Genomic DNA, 27,084 nt, shown 5'->3' on the forward strand with positions numbered 1-27,084 from the left:
TTTGCAATCAGATTTCTTTGAGTATTTTAACTGCTTGTTCATCTTCCACTTCAGAAGTTGCCAACTTCAAAAAAATTCAAATAAAAATTCATTATAGAAATATCCATTCTTCTAATTTTGCTGAGGAAATTCTGCCATGAAAAAGTGAGATCCATGTTACCTAGCAATACATTCATGCTTAACTTGAAACTTTTAAAAACCAATATAACCACTATTCAAACATACGGACAATAAAATGTTTTTCAATCAAGTATTAAAATTTTAAAAAATTGTACAATCTAAACTACTTTTTTTACAACAATAGTGGGACAACACTCTTTTGTAACTGACTGATGAACATTCAAATTTTTAGGTGCTGAAAACATTTAAAAGGGTTTTGTTGATCTTTCTCTTACCTCTAAAAGCAATACAGATTCTGGCCTTCAAATAACAGATACATTTTTAAATGTAGTTTCTATTAAAAAGACATGTAAATTGCAAAACCTTTCATCTCTAGCAGCCATAAGATGTAAATTTAACCCAGAATATTACAAAATTTTCTCATAGGAGACAAATTACAAATTGTTTATAATTTAATCACCAAAATCGAAAGATCTGAATAATATAGCAAAAGGCACTAAAGTTGGAAAGACTGTCAAAACTATTTGGTTACCTGGCTTTCCTAAAAAAAATTATACTTACTACAGATGCTTCAATTACTGTCTAAAATAAAATAGCAAAGAGGAAACTAGATCAACAAATATTCTACTTCCAAAAGATGACTTTAATTGCTTTCCTACAAGTCTTAAGTTAAAAGAAGTCCAAGTAGATAAACTAACAATAGTAGACAAACTAGGAAATCCATTCCAGATTTTGAAGTAAATACAGCATTTATATATACTGTATTTTCTTAAGTCTTTTCTTTTTAATGTAAAAATTCAAACAAACAATCTTGTACATCATATAAAGAGAAGAGTATATAAAATAAAGTGAATAGCTGCATACCCATCTCAGGTTAGGAAACAGACTGTTAACAGAACCCTAACTAACCTTCTATGTGTCCCTCCTCCACAACCACTTCACGTCCCTACCTCCCCCACATAACCTCTCCCACCAGCCTCACTTATGCATGTCTTTTCTTTGTGGTTTTACTCCGTATGTAGGTTAAATCTTGAACAAGAAACAAAATTAGCAAGGATTAAAAGAATGTAACCAAATCTGAAAAAAATGTAAACAAATTTAAAAAAAAAAAAGAAAAGATTTCTTGGGTGTAGCATATCCTTCAGGAGTTTTTATTCATCTGAAGGATCTGTGTACCTACACACCCACTGTTGCTAGTTGAGCAAGCTTCAACTGAGCCAGGTTTCAGCCTTTGCTTGGAGGCATGTGACTTGGTTCTCCCAGCTTGCTTTTGTTCTTAGCCCTTCTAATGGAGACTTATGCCTCAAGTGCTCTCTTACTACCTGTTTTCGTACGGAAAATTTTTTTTTCAAATCACCTTTATTTCGTTACGAAACAACTCTGCTATGAATTGGAGTATTAATGACAATCCAGGCTCATGCGCATGTTCTCCAAACAGCTTAGAAAACAGTGTAATGTTACTGTTAGAGCTGTAAGCAAGGCTTTAGGAATTATATTTATTTAGAGAAATTATATTTGGTTATATAGGACCTAAGTACAAATTTAGACTGCCTAATTATACACGGTGAAGTTTACTTTTCCACTCCATTCGATTAATCATAATGGAGATTAATGATTGTTTAAATCAAGTTGTTGCCAGTGAACAGAAATTCTGGGAGCAATTTCAATTTCACCCTTATAAAGAATTAAGTCACCAACAATTCATAGTTCAGGAAAACCTTTCATTGCCTTCCCCTCTTCACCTAGTATCTAGAAGGATAAGGAATAAAAGAGTAAGTATCTATGTACTTTTTCTGGAATATACTTTCTCCAGACTCTTAAATCTACTACCCTACCTGCACTTCATGACATCCTCGCTAGTCACCAGATATACAGCCCCCTGTCACTGAGTCTACAGCAGGGAAGAAAAATGAGTATTTAGTGCTGACAGAGGAATTTCTGAATTATCTGCAAACCTAAGCTAAATAACAGGACTAAAGGAGTATGCCCAGGGCCCGGAAATCAGGATACTAAATCATACTGCCCAAAGAGGCAACAATTCACTGCACAAAACACTACTTTTTAAAATGTACTTACGGTAGCCACATTTTTTACAGCCTGCCCGGACACTGTCCTTGTTGCAACCTGAAATACAATTGGAGGACATGTTAGGAGACATACAAACAAGTAAAAACATAAGCATTTCATCACATGGCAAAGCTAAGAAAACCACCTGCTGCAGAATTTATTTAAAAAATCATCCCCGACGTAGCTTAGGGACACTACTCAATTGTTATGACTATTAGAAATCATTAGAAAAGCCAATTTACTCAAACTATCCCCTTGACAAATAGTTCAAGGACACATTATTCTCTAATTCATTCAACAGAAATGCAATACTATAGTCGAGAGCTTAAAGATTCTAGGAATTCTGTAACGCTGCGGAAGAAATTCCAGGGTACCTTGGCCCGTCCCTCAAATGTAAGATAATTAATTGGCTAGATATATATGTAAACATTCAGGTTAACACATGTTCTTCTGCTTTTCCTTAGAAGAAAAAAAGTCTAAATTTCTTAGAGGAATTGGTCAAATTCCAGAATACTTTAATTGCTAGGTATTATTAGAAACATCTCAACTCAGGACTCCAATTTTGACAAGAGAAAACAAACTAGTCACATATTCAGTCTGATCAATGTTCAGAAATATTTACAGTATCTCTGTACAATTACTGGTGCATGCAGGTAATGTTAAAGATACAAATAACAGATGAAATAAATTAAAACTGATGTTTGTGATAACATACACAGAACATAAACATTTACCATATTTACCATTTCTAAGTGTACAACTCAGTGACATTAAGTACATTCATAATGTTATACAACCATCACCAATGCACTTCCAAAACCTCATCATTATCATCCCACACAGTAACTACACCCATTAAACAATAACTGTTCATTCCTCCTTCCCTCTAGCTCCTCCTAGTAACCTCTATTCTCCTTTCTGTATTTATGCATTTACTTATTCTAGGTGTCTCATGTAAGTGCAATCACATAATACTTATCCTTTTGTGCCTGGCTTATTTAACTTAGCATAATGTTTTCAAGATTCATCCATATTGTAGCATACACCAGAATGACATTCCTTTTTATGACTGACTAATATTCCACTGTATGTATATATAGCCTGATTTTAGCCTCCAGGAAGGGCTTCCATCAACCAATCAAAGGGCCAGTACAGTATTACTCTATTTCCTTAATGAAGGGCATCTAACTTCTAAATCCTTCAAATTGCAAAATCTCAATTTAATAATAAAGTACATAAAGTATAAATATAATACAGCTAATTTTAAAAGATCATTTCCAATCATTTCTTTAATGTTATGAAGGTCAAATATTAGTCATTTTCCCCAACTCCAATCTTGCTTTAAAATATACATTATTTAGTTGTTTTAGTAAAAATATAGTCAGTTCTGCTACAATGCTTGTTTTAAAAACATAAATTTGTTCCAATGCAACTGCTATAAGAGGGAACAATTTGAGCTTAGCATGTCCACAAAATACACTAGGTGAATAAAGAAAACCACATCCAGTTGCTCTGAGCCTCACACACACACACCTCAAAACATTTCCAGCGACCTCAGTTCACCACGTGTGCTCTGAGCAGCACCACCAGCACCACCCATATTTGGTGTTATGATCTCCCATCTGATTTGGCATCATCACCTTCTCACCATTATTTCAAAACAACTCACAAGCTGCAATTCTCCTGGTCTCCACTTCCACAACAAACTTCAGGTCTTTTAAAAGGTACAGCGCCCTACTTGTTGCAGTATTCACATATCTTTTAACCAATTGACATATGCAAATAAGCTCCTATGATTTTGATGTATCACTGATGAAGTTTGAGTGTTGTGACCCAAACTCATTTTATTTTTTCATAAACCTTGTGGTTTTTATTGCAGAGTGTAGGAACACATATGCTGCATGGTAGCAGAACTATGGAATAAAATTGGATTAATAATGAAATCTGAGGCTCTTTCATTATGAAATAACTGCACATTGGAAAAAGAAAAGCTCAGAGTATTCGGGTCAATGTTAAATCTGTTCCCATAGAAACCACAGACACTGAATAATACTGAACAAAGCTGTGCTAAATGCACCATTACCATTCCTACAACAAACCAAAAATGATGTAATGGACAGATTCAAAATGATCTCATCTAAGCATGTATTAGAAAGTAACTCATTTATGACTAAAGACACTGATAAAACTCATCATTCAAGTGTCTCATATTTTTAGAATGAACGAAATATAAAATGTTTTCAGAGCAGTTCATCTTCTTCAACAAGGGTGTAATTTTTACATGAAAGGGAACTATAACAAGAACTCCAAATAATTTCCTGTCAGCTACTTCCCCACCGGCCTCTGGTTACATTAAGATCTCAAGCTTCATTTGCCTGTAATTTTCGGGACTATCTGGCCAACTAAAGGCGTCTACTTGAAACTTGAATCTGATGCAACAGACACAATAAATGCAATGGGGACAGTTCATTCTGCTGTAAGGATCCAGCTTCTGGAGGCAGTGATGCCACTGGCAGCAGCAGCTTTAACAAGGTCTGGGCCTGTGCAGATCTTGGCTATGGGTTCCCTCAGTCTTGCCTGTTTTCAGAGCCTTTACCATCCAGCCTTTTCTTAGATTCTGTGAGTTACCTGATATCTTTCCTATTCTGCTTAAATCAACTAGTCAGTTTCTGTTGCCTGGAACAAGAACTCTGCTAATATAAAGGTACTTGAGATCCATGTCAAACTTAATAGCAAGGTTGTATCAGGAGGCCCTTAGTCTGACAAGTTATCCATTTTCCCATCTTAGTTCCCATGCTGTTCTTGTTCCACTCAGCTTTAAAGTTTGCTAAGGCTATTTGGGGTAACAGACCCTGCTTCCCTCAAAATGTTCCAACAATCCAAAATCCATTAACTAATCATGGCCCACAATTCAAAAGCCATTAAATAAAAACTTATAAATTTGACTACATAAAAAAAAAATCTAAATGTCAAAGACACCAAAAGCAAACTCAAAAGATGCATGAAAACATGGGAAAAATATTTGCAACTCACAGCACCAACAAAAGGTGTTATCCCTACTCTATAAAACCCACCAAGCCATGAAGAAGACCAATAACCAAGAGGGGGAAAAAATGGGCAAAGTTGCTGATCAGAGAGTTAACAGAAAAGGAAACGGAAACAACTCTGCAACATGGGAAGATGCTCAGCATTTTTCATAATAAATGAAATGTACATTAAAATCTATACTGGGATTCCATTTTCACTTAGCAGAAAAGCAAAAATTAAAAAGCTTGATGAGGGTGTAGGGGGACACACTCCCATCTATTGCTGGTAGGAGTATAAATTAGTACCATCTCTATGGAAAGTAAGCTGACAAAATCTATCAGAACTAGCAATGTACATACTCTTCTGATACGGCACTTCCACATCTGGGAGTTAATACTTTCACTTTACTTGCACAAATGCATACAGACTTATGTGCAAAGTTATTCACTGCAGCGTTGTTTATAAGCAGTAAAATTTAGTCATCAATTATTGTATGAAAGAATAAGGATGGTCTTTACTTAATGGTATGCACTGATCTCTAAGATTTAAAGAGAAAAAAGCAAAGTGTAGAACTATGCTTATGAAACATTGCCATTTGTATAAAAGAAAGGAAATTTCATAGATATACAAACACACGTATAATACAGATTATATTAATAGATAGATGGAGATACGTAAAAAGTGTCTCTGCAAGGATATACACTGGTTACCTGAAGAAAGGAGTCCTGGGTCCAGAGGGAAAAAGGGTGAGAGACACGTCATTATACACCTTCTGGTATTTTTAAAATTTGAAATGTGATGAGTTGTCTTCTCAAAAACCAAATCAAAAAACCTCCTTCAAACAATCCAAACCCCAACACTAAGAAGAGCTGCTGTCATGCACACATTCTTTGACAAAAGGCAATGACTGCACTTGTAAATTCTTCAGAGAAGCTACACTGCAGATTTTCAATAACATTTTATTAACTGATGGTTTTAGGAATGAATTTTAGAGGTCTTTACTTCTTGTATTTGTTACAAGTTAACATAGGCTTACTCTGAACCTAGAATTCTGTTGAACAACTTGAGTGGCAGGGGTCCTTCCCTTCTCAGTTACTTAAAGGAGAAGAGAATGTCAGTTACTCTAGATTTGGGACCATGCCACATGTCAGTGCTTAGCATGGTGTAGTGCTGTTAGGAGGTCCTCAACAATTATGTGTTGCTTTGAGGTTATAAACTTAAGAAAAGAGTTCAGCAGTTGGAAATCAGTAACTTCTATAGCTCCAAATTGCCAGCTATGAAACTAGACAGTGTCTGCAGTGTCACTGGCCACCTGAGGCATGATAGGAACCAGAAGAAAAGGAATAAAAGGACAATTGAAATCAGAATAATGATTGCTGGGAAAGGCGAATTGATAAGAGGCACAAGGGGACTTTCTGGGGTGATGGAAATAATGAAAATCTGTATATGATTCTCCAAGCTGTAAAATGAAAAAAAAAAAAAAAGTAATAGTAGGGCAAAGAAGTGAGAGAAAAGAGAAAGGTTAGAAAAGTTGAAACAGTAGCAACAAAATGAAATGAGAAAATGAGAGAAAGGGATGGAGTGGCCTCAGGTTGTTCAGTGGCCCCCAAAGGTATGGTAAGCCATCATACTGACCTCAATCTATTCTCTTGAAATTTCACATCACCTTTTTCCAAAGTCAACAATTTAGTCACTGAGAACTTTAACAGTGATGCCTGAAACTTAATATTTTATTTCTCTTGTGCTGTATATTTTAGATTTTAGGGAAGCCTGTCAAAATTTTCTTTCTATTAAAACATTTTCTATAATCATTTAAACTTAAAAGTAAATAGCTTAGGTAAGTTTTCCCTGTATTAATTAATTAGCAACTGAAATTACCTTTGTCCATTCTTTTCATTTTTAACTTGGTTAGGCTTAAATTAGATTCCTTTTCTGTTTTGAAAAACTTTGTTTTACATTTGGTTGCTTCATTATAATTTTAGTCATCATAATGTGGTAACCCTTAAAGATAACTTCAATTTTCTCTGCTTTTAAAATTCAAATAGGGGCCACATTTTTAAACCATATAGGTGCTAGTATCTACATAATATATATATACTCTGCTAAAGTTGAATGCGAAGTAAAACTCCAAGTATTTAAACTTTCCTACTGATTTATACTAAGAATTCATAGATATAACCCTTTCTTTGGGATCCCCAAATATTGTACTTAGAGCAAAATAGAAAGAACAGCAGAAATTTAAGTCTCTGTGCATTAAAAAAAAATTGGTTAAGTGAAATTCCTTGATATAAACATTTTAAAAGAGCAGATGTCCTCACCTTCAGTTAATAATGCCTTCATAATCATTTGACCCTCAAAAGGAGAGAAAAAAATAAATCAAAGAATGGCTTAAACTACTGACATGAAAGAACTAACATTCAAGTAAATGTATAAAGTGCTTTCAACCACTTGTCTCAAAAAACACAAATAACCTGTGAAGAAAAAGGCTACAGGCATTACCAGTTTAAGATAAGAAGAGACATGGAGAAGTTTAAATTCACTATCTAATGAAACAGAAACCAGACTGCTCTCTAGTTTAGTCTATTTACTTTGGTACTAGATTCTGCTCAGCAGCAATTCTAGAGATCAACCCTCTAAATATTACTTACCTATTATGGGCATAACTCTGAAATAGATGTGAGAGAAGCCAGGGAGATAAATAAAGAAAAGTTCCTAAAGGAAACTTACAATATACTAGGTTACCTAGGCTAATCACCCACAGCTGGAACACATGCTAGACTGGGACAGCTCTGGTAGTAAGGAGGATGAACGGGCAGGTATAACTTGCAGTTGAGAGCTCAGGAAAGCTCCCCACGGTAGATATGGCCAGTGGAACAGGACAGTGGTAACAAAAGCATGTAGGCAGAAAGGCACATGAGAAGTTCTGGGAACAGTTGGCCAAATCAGAAGATTGTAGGAAGCATGAGAGTAGTGGTGGGAGGAAAGGGCAGCCAGAGTGATTTGGCCGTGCCTCGGAGTGGGCACTTCATCCCTGCAGGTGGGGAGCTTTGGCATTATAATTTAGACATGAAAGGAAGCTCAGTCACCAACTCCTTCATTTACAGAAACAAGGAAACAGAGCCTCTGAAAGGTTAAGCTGCTTGAAAAGAAATAAAAAATTGACAGATAGGGGTCAAGAACTAAGTTCCTGCTTCCAGGAAGGACAGGATCAGACATATGACTTAGGAAAATTATTTCACCAGTGATGTGCAGCATAGACTAGAGAGAAAAGAAACTGTGTGGAGTATAGCTGAGGAGTGAAAACAAACTGGATGTGGTACAATTTAGAATTCTTCTATTACTAAGATGCTATAGTAGTGTGTTAAGAATTTGACTCAAATGTAATGTTAATTTGGCTGTAAGAAATTCACTATCTTGCTATATAGATTTTACTGAAGGAGAGAGAGAGAAAAAGAAAAACGAGTTTTCCTGCCAATGACATCAATAACATATATTGCCACCTGGGCCAGGTAACTGTTCGTGGGGAATGGTGAATCATTAACATGAATGTCACAACTAATTTCAACAACTATGACCGGGAAAAGCAGTTTTAAAAGAAAGTAAACTTCACTGAGTTTCGAGGTGTTTAAATGTCATTTCTCTCACAACAACGAAGAGTCTATGATTTCTCTAAGAGAGCACACATTCCGTTCTGTTACCTACATACTGGTGTAAGCTTATACACACTGCTGTGGAAAAACAGCTGAAGTAGGTGACCATAAAATGGATGAGGCTGATTTTTGTGGAAAGCAACCTCGATACTTTATGGTCATATCTTGTAATAATCACTAGCAGGACCACTCAAGAAATGCCATACTGCATCCATATGAGCATTATACCTAAAAATAAAAGAGCACTCTTGTCCTTTCTGATGATTACCTCTAAAGGTTTCTGCCAGAGCCCTATTTTCCTGTAATACACTGTCTGGATCGATCATCCAAGAAATTGCCTTAACATTTTCTGTATCTGTATTTTCTAATGGCACTTGCATTGTACCTTTATACACTGCTATTATTTTACATGCCTATTATTTCAATTTTTGCTGAGTTTAAACAGTTTATCTATGTCTTACCATCTAGCTTAATGGCACAATTTAAAATTATTACACTTCGAAGCATTATTTTCAATTGAAAGAAAGTTAACATATCTATAATACTGGTCTAAGTTTAAGGGAATTTCAATAATGACTTTAAAAACAGTCACTTTTGTCCTCTTTGTTAAGCAGCACATTTTCATTACTAAAGTTTTATGAGGACACAGACTGTGACAATGTACCCCCCCACAATCCCTTTACCACATAAGTGCTCAAAATGCCTGCTCAAATAATGAAACAGCAGGTCAATTCTGGATGCAGCTGTGCAAAGATCACCTGGGTTGACCCTGGCCAATCAGGTGCTTAGGCAACCTACTGTGCAGACTGGCCCTTCTCTGCTGGCCCCTTACGAGTTAATATTCTCCAGGCTCCAACCACAGACATTCTCTTCACACTCCAAGCCCTGCACCTGAGCAGACTTCCATTTCTGTGGACTCATGTCTTATTACATGTGTGGATGACACCAAGTAGTTAGTTGTCTTTGACTTTGGCTTCCCTCCTAAGCTATGAATTTTATCCCTTCCTGCCTGTTAGATATTTCCATTCTTATCTCTTACTATTAGATATTTCCATTCCCTGATTACACCTCAACACAAGCTTCAAACTGAAGCCACCATGATCCCCTGAAAACTACTCCTTCTCAGGTGCTGCCTATTTTAGTAAACAGCTCCACCCAACTGCCTAACAGTGAAACCCAGGCATACTTCATTTCCAACCTTAATCAAATCCAAACTGATTCCCAGTGAGGCTGCTACCAACAATGTATCTATTCCCAGTGAGGCTACCACCAACAATGTATCTCCAATCTATCTGCTTCTCTCCTCACCGACTTGAGACCACATGTGAGGCACCATCATAACTTAACAGGAATACTCCTAACTGGTGACTTTGCCTCCAAACTAGCTCTCCTCCTATCTACTGTGCAGCCATAATGCGCTTTTCAAAATGTGAATATGTTTAAAAATCCTTAAATATCTTCCTATGGTACTTAGGAAAACATGTAAACTCCTTGTCATGGCTTAAAACATCCTTTAAGAATTGCAAACTACCTTGTAAATTACACCAAAACATGGCAACAAGGATAAGCTCAGGGGGTCTGTGGGGGCCTGACCGACCTGTCACTTACTAGCTCCCTCAGTCACGTTACTTGATCCCTCTGTCCCTCAGCATCCTCATCTGTAAAATGGAAATAATATGTGGGTGTGAATGTTAAATGAGAGAAAGTACAACCCTTGACACAGTATCTGAAACATCGACACATAGTAAATGTTAGTACTGTACATAGTAAATACTACCTACTGTTATTATCTCTCTAGTTAATTTCTCCCTTCTCTCCCATTTGTATTCTGAGTTCCATCCATAAGGCACATCTTTCATTTCCTCTTTTCACACACTTCTTCCTTTACATATTCAGTCCCTCTGGCTGCAACACCTTTCACAATTCTTCAGATCTATCCTAAATGCCATTATCTTCTGGGAAGTCCTTCTGGCCGCTCCAGTCTCCTGTTAGGTGCCCTCATTACTTGCTCCTCAAGGCTTTGTACTTTCCCTGCCATACACTTGTCCACTTTCTAGTACTTTCCTTTCACGGCTAAACTAAGTTCTGTGTGAAGAGCAACTGTTCCCGATGCCTAGCACATAGCCTAGCAGGCGGTACGCTTTTAATAAAAATTGTCCTGTGTATGAATGAATGTATGTTTTCTTTCTAACAATCCCCCTGTGCTCCCCCCAAAACCGCAGTTGGTAGAATAGCACACCCCTCCCATAACAGCTATCTGTATAATACGGTTCGGTAAAGGCTGCCGCAGAACAAACATGGTCAGCTCATTCTGGGAAGGGCAAGTTAAAACAAAGTTAGGGCTTCTGAACTATGGCAATCTGTCTTTTTGATACGAAAGTGCACTGTGAATCTCCAAGTTGTGTGTGTGTGTGTTGGCGGGGGAACACGCCGTGTTCAGCAGAACACGTCGTGGCAAAAGTAGGCTGAAGGAGGTACCTCCTCTACTAGAACTTTCAAATAAGCTGGTAGTTGTGGACTGGAAGTCTCTGAAGCACTTACTGCACAAGGTTCACCGTTTTTAGGTCGGCACCCACTGGACACACAATCTGCGAGCTGGAAGGAACCGTACGCATAAATCAACAAATCTTCTTTTGCACATGCAGAAACTGAGGCCCAGAAGGGCAAAGCGACCGGTCCAGGGCCACACAGCACACACATACAACAGGAAGAGAGAGAACCCAAGACGTCCATTTCAGCCTTGCGGCTTCCAGTACAAACAATGCCTCTGCCTGCTTGGGTTCGCCAAGTGTTGCCACTTCAAATTTTATTTCAAGCCATACCAAAGTTAAGGTCAGGTTTGTTCAGCCAACCGCCTCCTAGGCCTACAGTTACTAGTCCGTCTCCACCCAACCCCCCCACCCCCGTACTTACCCTGTAATCCATCCAGCGCAGTGGGAGCGGATGGGGCGGGGGAGCAGATTCTTTCTTTCTAAGCTTATTTTTGAACTGTAAACGTTTGCATGTAAACCAAACGAACCTGTTAATTTTAACGCCTGCACCTAAATCCCTTCGGCTCTACTCCTTACCCCAGAGCACCCCAACCTCCCCTACCCACCTCCCTCGCCCAGACCCAGGGGCCCTGCAGTTGTTCTTTACCTGGGACTGCCATGGTCCTGGTAAGTCGGACTCCTAGGCTTCCGAGAACGCGCTGGCTTCCCGCTGGCCGCGACGACCAAGCACAGCGAGCGCGGCCTCTTTCTCCCACCCGTGCTGGGGAACCTTCGTGACAGTCGCGGGAGGCCCTGAAAGCCTACCGCATGGCGGAACCAAGTAGCTGCTGCTGCAGTTTCCAGGGGAATCCTATTGTAGACCATACGCGGTCCAAACCATTGCTGCCAGCTTCGGGGGGGGGGTAATGAAACCTGCACACGCGTGTAGTAAAGTAAACAACACCAAGACTTACGAACTGTTACTTTGCAAATTGTAATGCAAATTAAATTAATCTATAGGGGCTTCATAATCTTTTCTCGATTCCCTGGAGGCCACTGGAGTCCCCCCTTGTCAGGGATAGCGGTGCTCGGGGCCGGGAGCAACATGGCGGCGTCCGTGAGGGGCGAGCTTTGAAAGGATGGTGTTTGGTGTCGCTGTCTTGCGGGGTGTTGACAGGCTGGAGCTTTCAAAACGCGACCTCCCGATTTTAGGAAGCGTGTACCGATAGGTGGACAACTTTAGTGATCGGCCGTCCGCTCTCATCCCCAGTTAGGAGCAGAGACCTGAGCACGGACCAGTATGAGCAACATTTACATCCAGGAGCCTCCCACGAACGGGAAGGTGAGAGCCTCATTCAGGGTACCTGGGTTCTCCAAAGTGATAACTCACAGATTAAGGGAGTTCTGGGGTTTGGAAGAGATGACAAGAAGTCTTGTCTTTACCCTTGCCTCTAAACAGCCTGCGTCGAAAACCACCTATTGGCGCTTCTCAGCATATAATTGAAAAAGCCCTCAAATGGAGATTTCTCCACCTACCAAACTTCTGGCCCTATTTCTTGCTTCAGCCTAACTCTGCATGTGTTTTCTAGGGTTGTAGGTAAAAAGCCAAGTACATTTTAAAAATTGATATTTGTTTGTTTGTTTGTTTAACTTGGAGATGGCTCTTTTTCCTTCCATTCGTTCTACAATCCTTTAATTAGTGCTTATTAGGCCCCAGGTGCGTAGATGCTGGGGCTACAAAGATGGACGGATGAGGTCTAGTTGTTGCTCTAGAAGAGCTTACAGTTTAGCTTGGGAGGCAGGCAGGTAAAGAAAAACCTTATGATATGCTTGATAGGAGTGCATATGGAGAGAGGAGCATAATGCTATGGTAGCACTAAGAGGTTAGCAATTGGGAAAGTAGGGGAAAGCTTCATGGAGGAAGTGTCTTTTGAGCTGATCTTAAAACATGAGATGATTGTGAGAGAAAGTGGAGATTGAGAAGTGTTCCCACATTAGAATGAAGGAATGATTTTTTGATTGATTTTGATGGTCAAAGTATCTTTATTCCCAAAGTGTTTATATGCAGTATGAGGCAGAGTCAATAATGGAATAAGTATCACCTGAATTCTTAAACTGAGACCTAGTCTATATCACATACAGAATGTGATGAACCAGTATAATGGAGAAAATAGTGGTACTGAAATTATATAGGTGAATTAGGATAAACTAAATTTGCATCAGGTACAATTCTGTTGCATGACTATGTCATAAATTGTGCAATCTTGATGATTTACATTTGGTAATATAGCTCAAGTGGTAGCGCGCATGCTTAGCATACACTAGGTCCTGGGTTCAATCCCCAGTACCTCCTCTAAAAATAAATGAGTAAACCTAACTACCTGCCCCCACCCCAAACAAAAACAAAAATGTTGTAATTGATGTGCCCAGCAAAATGTTAGTAGGTATTTTGGGCAAAGCAATTCTTTCCATTTTTTGTTGTTTGAACTACCCCCACTTCTCACCCCTACTCACCCATCGTAAAAACCCAGAATATCTATGTCTTCATATATCCAAATACTTTTTGAGAGTGATATCACCCCAAGTTGATAAACACTGGTAGAGACTGAATACATTGCCCATCTTGCTAGGAAGGGCCTACACACTTGCTATTCCTTTCTCTAGCCTGCTCGTTACTCTGCTCAGATGTTGTTTTAACAAAGAAGCCTTTCCTGTCAACTTTCTATAAAAAAGAAGACCTCATTCATGTCCTACATCCCAGCATTCCCTGGCCCCCTTGACCTCTTTAGTTTTTTCTACAGTACTTAGTATTTATTGTTGTAGTCTCCTCCACCCTTTCTCCCTTCACAGAATGCAGGCAGAGACAGACGTGTACAACGGTGCTCGACACATAGGAGGAGGAGTTTAAGTATGTATTGAATGGATGGATGGATGGATAAATTAATAGTGTATTTCTCTTAACTTCTGAGAAGTATTAAGCATCAGTGAGCTTGAGGTTATATTGCTACTGGTCGAGGGCAGACTTAGTTGTTTTACTCTGTGGAAGATTCGACATAGTCATAAAGATGAGAAGCTTTGACAGGGATTCATGCCTAAATAGGAGACCTTTCATTCAACAAGTATTTATTGAGCACCTAGCACATGCCAGGCTCTATGCTAGGTTTTAGGGATACAGTGGAAAGAAAAACCAGCATTGTCTCTATTATCACAGAGTCACTTAAGAGAAATATATATTGATGAAATAATCATGCAAATAAGTTTATGCAAACTGTGGTAAGTATTGTCCTCCTGAACAGAATTGGGCTGAGGGAGAATATTAGGCATGGCCCAAGTTCTCCTTCAGAAACAGTTTGGGACTTTTTCCAGCATAAGGCTGAATGAAGACATTGAAGCTTCAGCGTTTTGTACTGTGGAGAGCTTGGCAAGAATTTTGGCCTGGAAGGAATTTAAAGCAGATGTAATAACAAGTTTGCTTAATGAATGTTCATTTAGTGCCTATATTGCCTAATGCTGCATTAGGTACTGAAAGGATTCAAGCTATTCAGAATAAAGGGGACAAAATTTCTCTCATCAAAGAGCATAGTATCAACTGGGGAAGTAATTGACACATTATAGCAGTGGTTGATCCCTGGCAACTGTCCATAAATGTGCAGTGTTTTGCTGTGTTGTGCTATAACTCTGGCCTCTGCAGACAAGTCACAGAAATATACCACTTGATAGAAATTTCCTTATTACTGAAGATGAAATTTCCACATTTTATGATGATTTAATCTAAATTGTATATTAACTCAAATATTTGTTCTTAAGAAACATTTTATTATCAAAATGTCGCCTTATTTAAGCTTTAAGAAGAGAAATCGCTGATGCCTGGCAAAGTGGTTATGGCCACTAGGAATGTATGGCCAATGGAGGAGCCACGTGCCTTCTGTTAAATTCAGGATCTTATTAGTGAAAAGATTAAGAAGCCCTGGTGATCAAGGTGGCCCTACCATATATGTGTTCTTTTTACCGAGTGTAAGTTTCCTGTGGACTAAAAATTGTATAAGAACATTAATTACAACAATAATAGCTACCATATTTTGAGTATTTACTATTTGTCAGGTACTATTCTAAGTAATCTATGTATAATAACTCATTTTGTCCTCACAACAAGCCTATGAGAATATTATTATCCTGGTTTTTAAAACAATTTATTGAAGTATATGTGACATACAATATTATATTAGTTTCATGTGTACAACATAGTGATTTGACATTTGTATACCTTGTGAAATGGTCACCACAGTAAATTTAGTTACCATCTGTCAGCGTACAAAGTTAATACAATATTAATGATTGTATTTCCCAAGCTGTGCATTTCATCTCCATGACTTATTTATTTTATAAATGCAAGTTGGTATTTCTTGATCCCCTTTACCCATTCCACCCTCCAGCCCCACCCCAACCCCTTCTTGCCTCTGGCAACCACAAGTCTGTTCTCTGTATCTAAGAGTCTGGATTTTGCTTTGTTTTGTTTGTTTTGTTTTTTAGAGTCCACATGTAAGTGAATCGTTCTGTATTTGACTTTCTCTGTTTGACTTACTTCACTTTCGCATAACACCCTCAAGCTCCATAAATATTGTGGCATGTATTGGCACATTGTGGCAATATTCCTTTCTTTTTTTTTTTATAACTGAGTAGTATTCTAGTGTGTGTGTGTGTGTGTGTATGTATGTATGTATGTATGTATGTATACATAGTATGTCTTCTTTATATACATCTGTTATTGGACATTTAGATTGTTTCCATATGTTGGCTATTGTAAATAACACTACATGAACATAGGGTATATATATCTTTTCCAGTTAGTGTTTTCATTTCCTTCAGATAAATACCTTAAAGTGGAATTGCTGGGTATTATGGTGGTTCTGTTTTTAATTTTTTGAAGAACCTCCACACTATTTTCCATACTGGCTGCACCAATCTATATTTCCACCAGCGGTACACAGGGGTTCCCTTTTCTCCATATCCTTACCAACACTTGTTTCTTGTCTTTTTAATAATGGCCATTCTGATGGGTGTGAGGTGGTATCTCATTGTGGTTTTGTTTTGTTTTGCCTTTTCCTGATGATTAGTGATGTTGAACATTTTTTCATGTGCCTATTGGTCATCTGTATATCTTTGGAAGAATGTCTTAAGGTTCATGTCCATTTTTTAATCAGATTGTTTTTATGTTATTGAGTTGTATAAGTTCTTTATGTATTTTGGATATGAACTTTTTTTTAAGTAACTTCTCTTTTTTTATTGAGTTATAGTCAGTTTACAGTGTTGTGTTGGATATTAACTCTTGATTCAATATATAATTGGCAAATGTCTTCTCCCATTCAATGCATTCCCTTTTCATTTTGTTCATGGTTTCCTTTGCCATACAGAAGCCTTTTATTTTGATGTAGTCCCATTTGTTTATTTTTCCTTTTGTTAACTTTGGCTTTGGAGTCAGATTAAAAAATAAATTGCTAAGACCAGTGTCAAGGAGATTACTGCCTATGTATTCTTCTAGAACTTTTATGGTTTCAGGTCTTACATTCAAGTCTGTAATCCATTTTGAGTTTATTTTTATGAGTGTAAGATAGTGGTCCAGTTTCATTCTTTTACATGCAGCTGTTCAGTTTTCTCAGCACTGTTTATCAAAAAGTCTGTTGTATCCTCACTGTGTATTGTTGCCCCCTTTGTTGTAAATTAGTCGACAATGTATGTGTAGGTTTATTTCTGGACTCTCTATTCTGTTTCTCTTGATCTGTGTGTGTGTTTTTATACCGTGCTGTTTTGATTACTCTAGCTTTGCAGTTTAATTTGAGATGAGGGCATGTGATACCTTTAGCTTTGTTCTTCTTTCTCAAGATTGCTTTGGCCATTTGGGATCTTTTGTGGTTTTATACAAATTTTGGAATTGTTCTAGTTCTGTGAAAGATACCATTGGAATTTTGATAGGGAGTACATTGAATCTATAGATTGTTTTGGATAGTATGGACATTTTAACAATATTAATTCTTTCCAGCCATGAGCACAGAATATCTTTCCACTTATTTTGTACCTTTCTTCAGTGTTTTCATCAATGTCTTGTAGTTTCCAGGATACAGATCTTTTGCCTCCTGGGTTAAATTTATTCCTAGGTGTTTTTTGTTTTTTGTTTTTTTGGGTGTTTTTGGTGTACTTGTAAATGGGATTGCTTTCTTGATATCTATTTCTGATAGTTTGTTATTAATGTATAGAAATGCTATAGATTTTTGTGTATTAATTTTGTATGCTGAAACTTTACTGAATTCATTTATTAGTTCTAACAATTTTTTTGCTGAAGTCTTTAGGGTTTTCTGTATAGTATTATGTCAACTGCAGATAGTGACAGTTTTACTTCTTCCTATCCAATTTGGATGCTTTTTATTTCTTGGTCTTACCTAATTGCTGTGGCTAGGACTTCCGGTACTGTGTTGAAAGAAAATGGGGAGAGTGGGTATCCTTGTCTTATTCCTGATCTCAGAGGAAACATTTTTCAGCTTTTCACTATTGAGTATGATAGCTGTGAGTTTGTCATACTTGGCTTCAATCACATTGAAGTAAATTCCTTCTATACCCGCTTTGTTGAGAGTTTTTGTCATAACAATAGGTGTTGAATTTTGCCAGATGCCCTTTCTGCGTCCACTGAGATGACCGCAGGGTTTTCATCTTTCATCTGCTCGTGTGGTGTGTCATGATGGTTTTGCAAGTGCCGAGCCACCCTTGCATCCGTGGAGTAGATCCCACTTGATTATGGTGTATGTTCCTTTTCATGTATTGAATTTGGTTTGCTAATATTTTGTTGAGACTTTTTGAATATATGTTCAAAATGTTCCCGTCTCTTTAATTTTTTTTTTTAAAGAGGTTAAGAAGGGAAGTATTAAGTCTTCTTTGTATGTTTGGTAGAATTCACTACTGAAGCCATCTGGTCCTGGACTTATGTCTGTTGGGAGTTTTTGATTACTAATCCAGTCTCCTTACAGGTAATTGGTCTCTGCAGATTTTCTGTTCTGTCATAATTCAGTCTTGGAAGATTGTATGTTTCCAGGAATTTATCCATTTTTTTCTAGGTTGTCCAGTTTGTTGGCATATAATTGTTCAGGGTGTCTCTCATGCTCCTTTATATTTGTGTGGTATCAGTTGTAACTTGTCTTTCATTTCTGATTTTATTTGTTTGAGCCCTCTCCATTTTTCCTTCATGAGTCTGGCTAAAGGTTTGTCATTTCTGTTTATCCTTTGAGAGAACCAGTTCTTCATTTCACTGATCTTTTGTGTTGTGTTTTAGTCTCTCTTTTATTTCTTCCCATTCTGTTCTTCATTGTATTCGTCCTTCTAACTTTGTACTTCATTTGTTTTTCTGGTTCCTTTAGGTGTAAAGTTAGATTGTTTGAGATTTTCTTGTTTCTTGCGGTAGGCCTGTATTGCTGTGACCTCTCTTAGAAATACTTTTGCTGCATCGTGTAAATTTGGTATGTTACATATCTGTTTTCATTTGTCTCTAGGCATTTTTTGAGTTTTCCTTTGATTTCTTCAGTGATCCATTGCTTGTTCAGTTATTACCCTGTTTTTAGATAAGGAAATTGAGTCATAGTAGTGTCTGATATGTCCAAGGTAAGGAAGCTCCCTTTCCCTTCATACGTGGGTCAGTATTTGAATTCAGACAGCCTGACTCCAGAGCCTGGAGAGGGAGGGATGATGTGCATTAGTTTGTTCTTTAGTGGTTTCTAAACTAGTGAGTGCACACTTCAGGGAACGTGCCAAACCACCCATGGGATGCAGGGTGAAAATGTGCATACTTCTGTTTATAAATTTATTTTTGCCTTTGTTTAAATGCAATACTGTTTATACATATAAAGGAACATATAAATTCAGTTATTCAGTCAGTTAGTTTTTATATATCATAATGTAATTTTTCCTAATGCCTTGCTAGATGAATTTCCATTCCATCTAAATGCTATCTAGATTAACTAAACCAGCTCTCAGAATAATACTAATAATGTAAATATAAGCAAATCATTAAAAAAGGTGGAGCATGGGAAGTCTGTCAAAAATTGGAAATTATTATGAAGATCATTTGAACTTTGGGTTTCTATTATTGTTAATGGTGAACTTTTGTCATCAATGTATTCTCTACCTTGACATATTTATCAGTAAGAACATAATGCTATTGTGATTTTCAAGACATTTAAAAACGAAGTATATAGAGTAGAAAGATGAACCTCTCCAATCTGTAAGCAACATTCTACTAAATGAAAGAAGCAAGACAAAGCGCACGCATTATATGACTCCATTTACAGGCACACCTTGTTTTATTGCACTTCACAGGTGTTGTATTTTTTAGAAATTGAAGGCTTGTGGCAATCCTGCCTTGAGCAAGTCTTTTGGCACCATTTTCCCAGCATTTGCTTACTTCGTGTCTCTGTCATATTTTGGTAATTATTATTAATTTTTTATTTATTTAAAAATATACATAACAAAATTTGCTATCTTAACCTTTTTTTATTCCTTTTTTTAAACTTTTTTTTATTGAGTTATAGTCATTTTACGATGTAGTGTCAAATTCCATTGTAGAGCACAATTTTTCTTTTATACATGAACATACATATATTCATTGTCACATTTTTTTTTCGCTATGAGCTACCACAAGATCTTGTACACACTTCCCTGTGCTATGCAGTGTAATCTTGTTTATCTATTCTGCATATGCCTGTCAGTATCTACAGATTTTGAAATCTCAGTCTGTCCCTTCCCACCCCCTGCCCCCTTGGCAACCACAAATTTGTATTCTATGTCTATGAGTCTGTTTCTGTTTTGTTCTTTTTGTTTGTTTGTTTGTTTTTAGATTCCACATGTGAGTGATCTCATATGGTATTTTTCTTCCTCTTTCTGGCTTACTTCACTTAGAATGACATTCTCCAGGGACATCCATGTTCCTGCAAATGGTGTTATGTCGTTTTTATGGCTGAATAGTATTCCATTGTATAAATATACCACCTCTTCTTTATCCAGTCATCTGTTGATGGACATTTAGGCTGTTTCCATGTCTTGGCTATTGTAAATAGTGCTGCTATGAACATTGGGGTGCAGGTGTCATCCTGAAGTAGGGCTCCTTCTGGATATAAGCCCAGGAGCGGGATTCCTGGGTCCTATAGTAAGTCTATTCCTAGTCTTTGGAGGAATCTCCATACTGTTTTCCACAGTGGCTGCACCAAACTGCATTCCCACCAGCAGTGTAGGAGGGTTCCCTTTTCTCCACAGCCTCTCCAGCTTTGTCATTTGTCGACTTTTGAATAATGGCCATTCTGACTGGTGTGAGGTGATACCTCATTGTAGTCTTGATTTGCATTTCTCTGATAATTAGTGATATTGAGCACTTTTTCATGTGCCTTTTGATCATTTGTATGTCTTCCTTGGAGAATTACTTGTTTAGGTCTTCTGTCCATTTTTGGATTGCGTTGTCTGTTTTTTCTTATTATGTCATATGAGCTGCTTATATATTCTGGAGATCAAGCCTTTGTCAGTTTTATCTTTTGCAAAAATTTTCTCCCATTCTGTAGGTTGTCTTTTTGTTTTACTTCTGGTTTCCTTTGCTGTGCAGAAGTTTGTAAGTTTAATTAGGTCCCATTTGTTTATTCTTGCTTTTATTTCTATTGCTTGGGTAGACTGCCCTAGGAGAACATTTTTGAGATGTATGTGAGATCATGTTTTGCCTATATTTTCTTCTAGGAGCTTTATTGTATCTTGTCTTATGTTTAAGTCTTTGATCCAACATTTTGGTAATTCTTGCAGTATTTCAAACCTTCTGCCAGCAGAAAGATTATGACCGGCTGAGATGACTAGCAAATGTTTAGCAATATTTAGTAATAAAGTATTCTTTAATTAAGGCATGTATGTTGTTTTTTTTATACATAATGCTATTGCATACTTAGTAGACTATATTATACATATATATAACCATTATATGCACTGAGAAGCCAAAAAAATTCATGTAACTTACTTTATTGCAATATTCACTTCATTGTGGTGGTTTGAAACTGAACCTACTGTATCTCTGAGGTATGCCTATTTATGAAATGTTCAATAGACAAATCCATAGAGATAGAAAGTAGATTAGTGGTTGCCAGTAGGAGGAAATAGGGTGTGACCCTTAATGAGTACAGTGTTTCTTTTTGGGGTAATGAAATGTTCTGGAATTAGATAGTGGTGGTGGTTGTATAACAATGTGGGTTATGCTAAAAACCACTTTAAAAGAGTAAATCTTTGATATGTGAATTTTATCTCAATAAAGCTGTTTTTTTTTTAAAGTTTCATTGTATCATTAGTAAATAAAATCAAATTAACAATTATTTTAAAATAGTATTTTTATGTAATGGCTTGAAATTTTTGTTTTGTGTGACTCTTTTGTAATACTAGAGTAATATAGTAGTACATGTGGGATTTAAATATGTACTTTTTGGGTATGTATGTTCCAAGTCCTTACCTCCCTTCCCACCCCCCTTTTCTCCTTTGCTAATAGAGATGCACAGTTAACCAAGAGTTTGGAGATCACTGCTTTAAAGTTGCAAAGATGAGGGGACATGTCTAGGTTCCCTTTAACAATAGCAGTTTATTTCTAGTATACAAAGGATGAAGAGGTAGACAGGGCATTGTCTGTTTTAGGTATACTGTGCTTTTAAGATTGGGAGGTACATCAGGCCTCATGGAAAATCAGAAGGTGTTACACAGGATTGTTCTAGATACAGTCTAAGGGAGAGGGAGTTACTCAGCCTCTCAGTTTGCATCCCAAATGTATACTTCCCTGGAGATTGGGAATCCAGTTGGATTGGTTTGTCACCATCCAATATGGAGTATCTCGTTTGGGCATTGTTTCATCCCAAACCAAGTTAGAAGGCCTTGCTCATGTCCAACCAATGTATGATTGCTTTTGACTTTGGCACTGTTCTCTATTCAAATAAGTTGTGACCAGGGTAACTTGAGGATTTCTTGTGAGACATGTGGCAGGCCCTAGAGATTGATAGACCTTTTTTCCAGTGTAGCGTGGAATTTATGGAGAACTTTGTGGAGGCACTATGGTGGTATAGAAAAAGCATGGGCTTTGCAGCCAGACGGCCTTTGGCTTAGTTTGTTTACTGTGAGACCTTGGATAAAGTTACTTTATCTGAGTCTCTGTTTCTTCATAAATCAAATAGGAGCAATAATACCTACCTTGTAGGTTAGAATTAAGTGAGATAGGATACGTAGTGTCTGGCAGAGAAGCTGACACATGGAAGGTGCTCAATAAATGTTCCCTTCTTTTCATAGAGAAAGTGTAATGGATTGAGAAAATCATGTACATTTGCATTTCTAGTTCTTTCATATTTCTTTAAGGGTTAAGGAAACTATTTGAAAAGCCTCCACAATATAGATATTTTCAGATCCTCCACCCCACCCCCATGGTCATTGAAGCATAATGGTAAAAGAAATATGTAGCTAGTAAAAGCCCCAAAAGATACAATAAACTCATCAATGTGATAAAACTTGTGACAGTATAATTTGGGATTCTGAAACAGAAATTGAAAGACAATTGTAGCAAAAGTGATTGTGATGGTCACAAATCATTGATCATGGATTGGCATAGATCTCCTTTGGTACACTGAGTAGGGATGGGGGTAGGGTATGTAATACTAGAGAAGTTGAATTCCAGCTAACATTCTTTTTGGTTTTTTGTTGTTATTAATAAGACAGTTGTAAGCTTTTTCTTCCTGTGGGCTCAGTAGGGATTTTGGTTGTTGCCAGATGGCTGGTTCCACCAAAGAGTAACCGCCTTCATGAGCTGTAGGAAGGAGGCTACCAAAAGATGCTATTTACTGTAGATGGTAATTTAAAGACATAGCATTTTAGTAATATACAACCCAGAATTAGATCAAGAATGTTCCTTTGTAAATAAGGAATGGCATGATTTTGAATGAAAAAGTAGAGTGTTTATGTTAAAAGGTAATTGTAAAATTGTCTTATAGTATTGTGATTTCCTGTGATAGATTTTGAATTTCTTAATTTGCTACAATTTTATTGGAAGAAGTTGCCGTGGGAAACTTTCTTAATTAAAACAAATTTATGGGGGTAGGGGGTGGGAAGGGACAGAGTGGGATTTCAAAATGTAAAATAGACAAACAAGGTTATACTGTATAGCACAGGGAAATATATACAAGATCTTATGGTAGCTCACAGCAAAAAAAAAAAAAAGTGACATTGAATATATGTATGTTCATGTCTAACTGAAAAATTGTGCTCTACGCTGAAATTTGACACAACATTGTAAAATGACTATAACTCAATAAAAAAAGTTAAAAAAACCCAAAAAACCAAATTTATGTTATTGATTTTGAGATGAATGAGGGTTTTTTCCTGTGATTAAAAAACATATATGCTATTTTTTCTTAAAGCCTAAATTATTTCCAAAAATAGTGTTTGAAAGATAAAAATATATAATGACTTGCACTGAATATTTGAAATTTGTTGAAGATAGCAAAAGCCAAGCAAAGTTTCTAATTTTTATTTTTAAGTTGAAAACTCAGTACTGAATGCTTCAAGGTGAGCAGCCAATCAACTGATTATCAAGCAAAATGATAATTTAATTTAACAATGTTATATGCTTTCTACAGGTTTTATTGAAAACTACAGCTGGAGAGATTGATATAGAATTGTGGCCAAAAGAGACTCCTAAAGCTTGCAGAAATTTCATTCAGCTTTGTTTGGAAGGTAATTATAATTCTTGAGTTTTATTCTATAGAAGAACTTTTGTTAATTTAAAGATAAACTGCAGCATATTTTTCCACGATGGTGCAAACTAGTGTTAAATGATGGTAATGAATGATGGGAGTTGATATGACTGATAAGGTCTGGGGCTATGTGCCAGGAAATGGAGAGAGGAGATGAAAAGTCCCGCCCAATAAATCTTTATCTCTTTAATAGAGAAATTTATCTCAGCAAATAATACTTTGATCCTTTTTGGTTTCTTTGGTCATTTGCACTTCATTCTTTCATTGTCTAAGTGTGAGCATCCCTAAGATTGCCTCTAGTCGTCTGTTGTCTTTATGTTTCAGTTGTTACTTCCATCCAAATGGCTAGCAAATTTAGAATTCCAGCCATTTTGTCTCACCTGAGGTCTAATTTACAGATCTAATTGCCTAGTGGACTTTTTTACTCAAGTCTTCCACTATCAGCTAAAACTAAACTAGTGTAAAACCAAATTTGCCAGTTTCTTTGCCAGACTGCTTTGAATTTCAGCTGTGTGATTATAATTGCCTTTTACCTCATCTTCCTTCCTCTCATTTTTAATCACTTTACCCTCACACTTATTCACCTGGTAGTTGAATCCTCAGGCAGCTTAGCTTCCTAGCTTTCCAACTTTATTTTTTATTGTACTAAATATCTATGTGCCTTCAGTTGGTTATAATCTTTACTGCCTAAGCAGTTCCTTCCTGTTTCTACTCATACCTCCTTCATATCCTGAATCTTCTCATATCCTCACTTGCCTTTTTGGACTACTTTCTCTTCCTTTCTGTACTGTTCAAGTCAACTCACTTTTTAATGTCGTTTGAAATTCTACTTTCTCCATTAAGCCTTCCATGCACCATTCAGTGATGTTATTATCAATGTCAATAATGATTCTTATATTTGAGATGTAAAATAATTGTTTTTCTTTCTAACAAACTTTACAGAATTACATCTACTTGAGTGTTTTTCCCTTCAAAATATTCTTTTATTCTGTAGAATGTTTTTATTTATTTTATATTCCTATATAGATAACTTATTCTATATTCCTACATTCTGTAGAATTAAATGTTCTAAACATTTGTAGCTTGTTGACTTTCAGAATATACTGCATATTGTTTCAAATATCTCCAGTGTTGGCAAATCATCGTCCTTCTAAATTATATCTGATTTTTAGAGATAGGCAGGGTTAATCAAGATATCAGAAAATAGCATTTTGAGTCAAAAGCAAAATGTGAAGGAGAGCACAAAATAACCTGTATTAGGGTACAGTGAGAGCTCCCCAAATAGATAGTTAGACAAATAGGTAAATTACCAGGTGAAGACTTAAGAAATAAAAATACCTATACCAAAAAACAAAAACAAACCCTCCAAAACAAAACAAAAAACCCCCAAACTGACTAGAAAGAAAAAGAGAAAAGAAGGCATCTGTAAAGACCATTATTAGTAATTGCTATGGCAGGCAGGAAGGAAGTTGAGTCAGACAGGTAGTTCAGGCAGAGAAGCCTCAAGTAACTGTCAACAGAGCCATGAAACACAGTAGACACAGAAAAGCCAGACTGTTTCTGGAAAGAAGTTTTGAAGAATCAATAGCTCAAATTTTACAGAAGAATGAAAGTATAAAAACATAGAAAGAATAAATGGTGAATTATAATCCATGACCAGGTGAATGGAAGAAACAGAAAACATCTGGATATAATATGACAGTGAAGAAGAAATAAGGTTCTTAAGTTAGGTGATGATGAAGCTTAATTACAACATCAAAAAAACATTTCCCTATTTCTGAGAATATAAGGAGAAAGGAAAAAGAATAGGAAAATAATAAAAAAATAACCGAGCAAGTCTCTTAATTGAACAGGTAAGAAATAGAATTATTGTGAAGGCTAACAAGATGCTTGAGAAGACTCTGAGTTAAATTAAGATGCTCCTAAATGAATAAAGTCAAGGTTTTAAAAATTTAATTCAGAGAACCTCATTCTAATTCACTGATTATATGATTTAAACAAGTCATAATATTTTTAGATCTTTTAATATTCATATTTTTTTAAAGGTACAGTTTCCAAAATTAAAAAGCAAATGAATAAAAATGAGCCATGGGAGCACAGCCTCAGATACAGCTCTCACTTAAAATGGTGTTCACAGTTAAAGGGAGGTTCTTAGTCGTTTTTTTCCAGCTTTATTGGGGTATGACTGACAAAAATTGTATATAGACAATGTCATTTTTAAAAGGTTTTTAAAAGGTGTACAATGTGATGATTAAATATACATTGTAAAATGATTACCACAATCACCGTTCAGTAACAAATCCATCCCATCGCACAGCTACCTTTTTGTGTGTGTGTATGTGGTGAGAACATGATCTACAAATGTCTAGTATACAGTACAGTATTATTACTATAATCTCCATGCTGTATGTTCAGTCTTCAGAATTCATTCATCTTATAAGTGATAATTTGTATCGTTTTGACCATTTTCCCAATTTGAACGCACAGTAGTAAAGACCTCTTTCATGATCCCTTCCCTCACATATAATAGATCTCTGAGTCTTAAAGATCCTGCTTCCTAGAGAATTCTTGAATCTGTGCATCTCAAGATAAGCCATGCTCCTGTCTTGGGACAGCAGTTGCTCCCTCTTTTATTCAATCTTGTCACTTCTAGTCATTTCTTCATACTGGAATTTGAAGTGATCCCATTTGAAAAAGTGAATCTGATCATGTGCTCAAAAAAATGTTGATTGGCTGCACATTTGAGCCTCAAGGATTATTTTCATTTTTTGATATAGACTGGTATGTGTTTTATATTCAGATTTGAATATGAATTTGTAGAGCTTAAGTGAAAATAATTAAGTTTATTATTTATGTGGAACTGGAAAATTTATAGGTTACCTCCACGTTACCTTACTTAATCTTCAGAACACCACCAAGTTAATTTATATTATTAGTTTTATAATGAGAAATTGCCTA

At 36.6% G+C, this 27,084-nt stretch overlaps 2 protein-coding genes across 4 annotated transcripts in view; one reads left to right on the plus strand and one right to left on the minus strand.

The window, feature by feature from the left end:
• Positions 1–12,191, minus strand: part of SREK1IP1 (SREK1 interacting protein 1) — a 36,220-nt gene extending 24,029 nt beyond the window's left edge. Inside the window, exons 1-2 of the mRNA XM_006186087.3 lie at positions 12,003–12,191; positions 2,197–2,244 (exon numbers count right to left, since the gene is read on the minus strand). Coding sequence (XP_006186149.1) covers positions 2,197–2,244; positions 12,003–12,015 — 61 coding nt within the window. The 5' untranslated portion in view covers positions 12,016–12,191. The remainder of the gene's footprint in view (positions 1–2,196; positions 2,245–12,002) is intronic.
• A 219-nt stretch (positions 12,192–12,410) lies between these two features.
• Positions 12,411–27,084, plus strand: part of CWC27 (CWC27 spliceosome associated cyclophilin) — a 202,776-nt gene continuing 188,102 nt past the window's right edge. Inside the window, exons 1-2 of one of the 3 annotated variants that reach the window (XM_032473059.1) lie at positions 12,411–12,677; positions 24,010–24,106. In XM_032473059.1, coding sequence (XP_032328950.1) covers positions 12,636–12,677; positions 24,010–24,106 — 139 coding nt within the window. In that variant the 5' untranslated portion in view covers positions 12,411–12,635. The remainder of the gene's footprint in view (positions 12,678–24,009; positions 24,107–27,084) is intronic. The other 2 variants (XM_032473067.1, XM_006186085.3) reach the window with 2 other exon arrangements.

Source organism: Camelus ferus, chromosome 3, assembly GCF_009834535.1.
Source record: "Camelus ferus isolate YT-003-E chromosome 3, BCGSAC_Cfer_1.0, whole genome shotgun sequence".
Classification (NCBI taxonomy): domain Eukaryota; kingdom Metazoa; phylum Chordata; class Mammalia; order Artiodactyla; family Camelidae; genus Camelus; species Camelus ferus.